The sequence below is a fragment of the Pollachius pollachius genome, assembly GCF_949987615.1.
Source record: "Pollachius pollachius genome assembly, chromosome: 13".
NCBI lineage: Eukaryota > Metazoa > Chordata > Actinopteri > Gadiformes > Gadidae > Pollachius > Pollachius pollachius.
The window spans coordinates 3,100,827-3,106,430 of record NC_136946.1 but is presented as its reverse complement, the minus strand read 5'-3'; the positions used below and the strand labels follow the sequence as shown (position 1 = coordinate 3,106,430).

At 44.0% G+C, this 5,604-nt stretch overlaps 1 protein-coding gene across 1 annotated transcript in view; it reads right to left on the bottom strand.

Moving 5' to 3' along the window:
• The window catches only part of flot1a (flotillin 1a), a gene marked incomplete at its 5' end in the record, with an annotated part of 9,651 nt that extends 9,086 nt beyond the window's left edge, over nt 1–565 (bottom strand). Inside the window, 2 exons of the mRNA XM_079749187.1 lie at nt 12–87; nt 523–565. Of these exons, the coding sequence (XP_079605313.1) occupies nt 12–87; nt 523–565 (119 nt within the window). The remainder of the gene's footprint in view (nt 1–11; nt 88–522) is intronic.
• Between the last annotated feature and the right edge of the window lie 5,039 nt (nt 566–5,604).

Below are 5,604 nucleotides of genomic sequence, written 5' to 3'. Positions count from 1 at the left end.
TGTCTCTCTACCTCTGGAGCTTCTGGACACAGGGAAAGACGAAGACGCGGCCACCAGCAATCATCAGGGGGGAGGAGCGGCAGAACCCTGGAGGGAGAACCGCAGCTCAAAACACGGAACCCAGAACACGGAACCCAGAACACAGAACCCAGAACACAGGACTCAGAACACGCATCTCAGAACAAGGGGGATCCTAGTGACTCTAAGATCCATGATGCATTGCTTCCCCCTCTAGAGCCTCCCCCTGGCCACAATGAACCCTTAAAACGTAAAAGGGACTCAAACATCTGGAACTGACACATACATGTACATTTCTATAATTATTTTAATGCTACATATGTCATTGGTAATATTGTCCCTGGGATTAATAAAGTAGGCCACTTCTGATCATATCTCGTTGTAACATGCCGTGTAATTAATAAGAACTAGTCATTTATTATGTCATATCTATTAGTAACAATATAACATAGGTAAGCTAGCGGAATGACAAAGACCCAAAGATACAAATGAAACTGAACTCACCCGACACCACCATCGCCTCATTGGGTCCACAGGTGTAAAACATGCCGGCGGATTCTCCCGTAGACCGACGACGAACTAAACAACAACAAACACAACCACATCAACAAAGACCACAAAAGAATTGTCTCCCTTTAAAACGGCCCCTCTCTGTCCTCTCGTCTCCATCAGCGTCGGGCTGACAGTGACTCGTCCATCTGGAGAGCCCTTCCCAGAATGCCAGAAGAGGGGCAAGCCAAGATCAGACACGCACACGCACACGCACAAAAAACACACACACGCGCGCGCGCGCGATCCATACTCGACTAATCAGATTTCCATTGAGGTTCACAACCAGAAAAAGACCCACGTCACTTGCCAACCTCCAAGACCAAATTCATCAAGATACACAACATGGATCACGATGACGAAATAGACGGTGAAAGGTTGATCGAACCGGTCGGCTGTTTTCAATGTGTCAATGAATGTGGCAGCATTGGTTTTCGCATTCCTAAAATCATGCACATAGACGCATAATAAACAAATATACTTACCGATTAGGTTCAAGTATTGTCCTCTCGAATGTTCAAATACTTTCAAACGTCTAGATACTGGGCGAGTTGGATGTTTGATGTTTGATCCGTATCTTGTATTTTCAGATGAAGGTCTCTGGTTGTGCACAGCGGCATCAGCAGCGCCTCAGCTAATGCATCGCTTGCAGACTGTAATAACCCGCTCTGCCGCCTCCTATTGGTTCAGTACGGATCTTTAACACGCTCTATCGCCCCCTATTGGTTCAGTACGGATCTTTAACACGCTCTGTCGCCCCCTATTGGTTTAGCACGGATCGTCACCCCCCTATTGGTTTAGTACTGATAATCACCTCATATTGGTAGAGGATGGAACTCCACACAGGTCGTACAACATCACTCTGCTGCTTTCTTGCGGTTTGATGTTGAACTCGCATTTCAATAAACCGCCATCGCCACCATCGCTGACTGTGTCATGTTTGTTCATTGAGTGTGCTGTTTTCTCGTGCGTTTGTGTGTGGAATAAAAGTAGCCTGCAGTCGTGCAGTGTATGGGACGCAGAGCTACAGTTCATCTTAAACCAGACTCTGTGTGTTTCTTGGTCGCCGCTACAATATTCTTATATGCTATAAGTGACCAGACGTCCGAGATCAAAACTGGGAACATTATCCCTGAGAAGGGGAAAAAAAACCGTCAGCTATTTTTAAGTTAAAGAAACAATATATGATTAGGCTACATATACATATATATCCTACCTAAACAATGTTTGAATACATTAGATATCTATATATCTTACCTTATGGACTGTATCTCTGACTGTTGCTGCAGGAGCAGAGTTTATTCTGTCTTGACACTTTGTATTGCTATTTTGTATTAACTTTTATTAACATCATTCTTTCCTTAAATTATTATAATGTTTACAGCGATTGTTTTATATGTATTTTCTATGCATGTCGCTTTGGAATAAAGCGTCATACTGGCAGCACCTTTACTTAAAAAGCCAAATACTTCAACATATATAAACACCTGAATGTTTTTATATCAGCTAAAACCACCAATCTGTTTCACTGGATTCAGATAAAACCAAATTCTGTCTTACCCAACAATGTTAGTAGGCCTATTTGAATATTGTTACTTGCATGACTCCATTTGTATCATGGTTACAATTATACTGTTAAGAAAGTGTTGTCTTATACTTTGCCTAAAATGAGAATGTGTCATGATACAAATCTTCTGATGGAATGTTTATTTGTGGATGGATGGGTGGAATGGACTGGAGTTTGCAGGTGGGAATTGATACAGGAAATTGATCAGACCAGAATGAGTGAAATTCAAATTACAATAAAAAGCAGCCAGGGTAAATGCAGACTGACCATTTACAGTGTTTCAAAAATAAGAGAATAAAATACAAAAGAATTATCGTGAAAAAATAAATCTATCGCATTAGGCCCAATTATCATGAATTAGGAGTGAAATTCAAAATACAATAAAAAGCAATCAGGGTAAATGCAGACTGACCAATGTAGTGTATGCAAGGCATTGTGAATGTAAAAAAATATCAATATCTGTATGGGATTAAAACCCTGAAAGAGGGCTGTTTTGCATAGCTTCTTTCTCCTGCTTTGTTTCTGAAGAGAGGCGAGTTTGGCAATGTGGTGCAACCTTATCTTATGAAACACAGACACAACCAATGATTACAAGTCAGAATGGTGGTTGTCGATGCCAAACTGGGTTCCCCAAGCAGAGATACATCCTCTGTTCCAATCTCCCCTCGGACTTTATGCTGCTCCCTTGCTTCCCATCCCCACTTCAAGATGGCGGACGCATTTCTCGCAGCCAATGCTGCGTCTATGCATAGGATGTCTCTGCCTTTCACCCCGTCGCTGCGTCCATGTGTGTGTGTGTGTGTGTGTGTGTGTGTGTGTGTGTGTGTGTGTGTGTGAGTGTGTGTGTGTGATCCACAGTCCTGACCAGCGTTAGTGTGGCTAGAGTTCATATTTCTGATGATCTTCCTCCACTAGCGTCCTGATACACAAGTGTGTGTGTGTGTGTGTGTGTGTGTGTGTGTGTGTGTGTGTGTGTGTGTGTGCGTGCGTGCGTGTGTGTGCCTGTCGGTCTGTCTGTCTGTCTGTCTGTCTGTCTGTCTGTCTGTCTGTCTTACTGACTGACTGACTGACTGACTGACTGACTGACAGTGAGTAGGTGTGCGTTTGGGTTTGGATTGTGGGGATTCACCATGCTCTCAATCATAGTGATGTTCAATATGGACCATTCTTCCTAGACGGATATGCCCCGACCGCTGTCTTGGCTGTGAATAACATTCCATGGCTCAAAAGCTTCATGAACATTATTACCTATAAGAAGCCCTATTTCAGCATCAATGCACGGCAACTTCACTCCCTGAAGATATGGCCACTTTCCCACGTCCTCCTGTGACGGAATATGCTCCTTTGTTACCGGGATGCCTTTTTGGGTGAAAACCTTTGGCAAGTCGATGAAGTTATCTTCCTGAAGTCCACTGACCTCCAAGTCTCTGAGAAGGCAACTTTTCACATGTTTAGTTGAATTCATTGTAGTTAAGACGGGCTCAGTACTCTTTCCCTGAAGATTCAGCTGCCTTGCCAAGGAATCTGTGCAAAACGTAGCAGAGCTCCCAGGGTCATCAAATGCATACGTTTGCACAACTTTGCTACCGCTCTTTGCCTTGACATAGACTGGAAGAATAGCAAGAACACACTTGTCTCCAGCCCCATCACAGGCAATTTTCTTCTGATTTAGACTTACAAGTGCGCTTGAAACTACTGTTTGTTCTGAAAAAGCCTCCTCCTGACTTTCTGCACCTGCCTGTTGGGAAACAGCATCCTTTCTTTGAATGTGCAGCATGCTCGGATGTTTTTGTGAACATACCTGACATGTCATTCTCCTTTTACAGTCCTTACTTACATGCCCTTTAACAAGGCATCCAAAGCAGAGACCAGCCTTCTTGATGAAATCCAGCTTTTCCTTATGTGGTTTTTCTGCAATACCATGGCACTCCACTAGTGTATGATTCTTTTCGCAGAACAAACATGGCTTATTGAGAGCAGCATAGATTGGTGTTCCAATTGCATTCCCTTTTGAATGGTCGTTTTCGCCCTGTTTTGATGCAGCTACATTAGTAGCAAAGCTGCTTCCTTTTAGCCTTTCTTGCCTTCTTCCCTCCAGAAACTTTGTTTGTTCTTTCTTTTCAGTTGAGGCGCCTTGTAAATCTCCAAAGAGAGGGTCTGTGGCGATCTTAGCCTGCTTGTCTACAAAGGCAACGAGGTCATTGACTCTCACTCTCCGTCGACTCCTATCCTGAATTTCAAAGGCTTGCGACCTCCACTTTTCTCTGTACTTGTAGGGCAACTTAGAGACGATAACTCTCATGTTGGTGGGGTTATCAAGCTCGTCCATATAATCCACATCCTGCAAGGCGTGACGGCAACTCAGAAGGAAAACTGAAAAGTTGTTGAGTGCCTTTGCATCCTCTGACTTTATTTGCGGCCACTTAAACACCTTTTCCAATAGCGCAGTGGCGATTTTCAGTGGGTTGCCATAGCGATCTTCCAACAGGTCCATGGCTTGCTGGTAACCATGGTCAGCAGGCATGTGCTGACAGCCCTTTACGAGGTATTGTGGCTCACCTTTTGTATATTGCTCTAAAAAGTACAACTTATCTGCACTGTTGTCAGATCTTGAGTCCACTGTGTGCTGGAACGCTTTCAGAAAGGATCTGAAGTCAAGTGGGTCGCCACTGCACACAGGAACATCCCGCTGTGGCAGACGAGCCAACTGCTGACTTTTTACAAGCAGCTCTGTGATATCGTTCTGCTGCTTCATGACGTTGCAGATGTCATTTGCAGCGCTACCTTGTTGCTGCGGAAACCCGCTGGCTGATTGGTAAGTATTGACCGCCTTTAGCAACTTTGGTCTAGCTCCAGGGAACGCATAGGACTTGACTGGCAGCTTTACATCCAATGTTTTGGCTGGGGAACTATTTTCTGCTTGTTGCTCTGCAGGAGTGCGTGGCGTGTTGGCATCATCAGCATACTCGTATGTGATATCACCATTTTCCTGGGCGTCATATTCTTCGTAAATCTTGATTTTAGCATTAGACATAGCCAAAGCCGTTTTAATTTTCAACTCCTCCTGCTCTGCTTTGAGCTGAGCCTCCTTTAATTCTAACGCTTGTTTTTGCTTAAGCCCAGCCGCCTTGGCTTCCAGAGCTGCGCGCTTAGCTTCTTCCTTTAAGCGTGCAGACGACGCTGATGACGCATTGGAATGCCACTGCCAGACTTGGAAATACTGGAACGTGTCACAATAGAAACACTGTCCATATGAGCAACTCCAACTTCACATGCTTGAGTAAGTTCAACATCCTTAATCCACACATCAGCTGCTTGGATAAAGCTCTCAAATTTATCTGCTTTAGGTTCGTACCAATCATCCTGATCGACACTCTTTTCATCCTCATTAAGATGAAGCAGAACTGCGGTGTTGCATTTCTTGAAATCCTTAAAAAAGTGTTTTGAAATATTCCATCCTGTCTTTAACT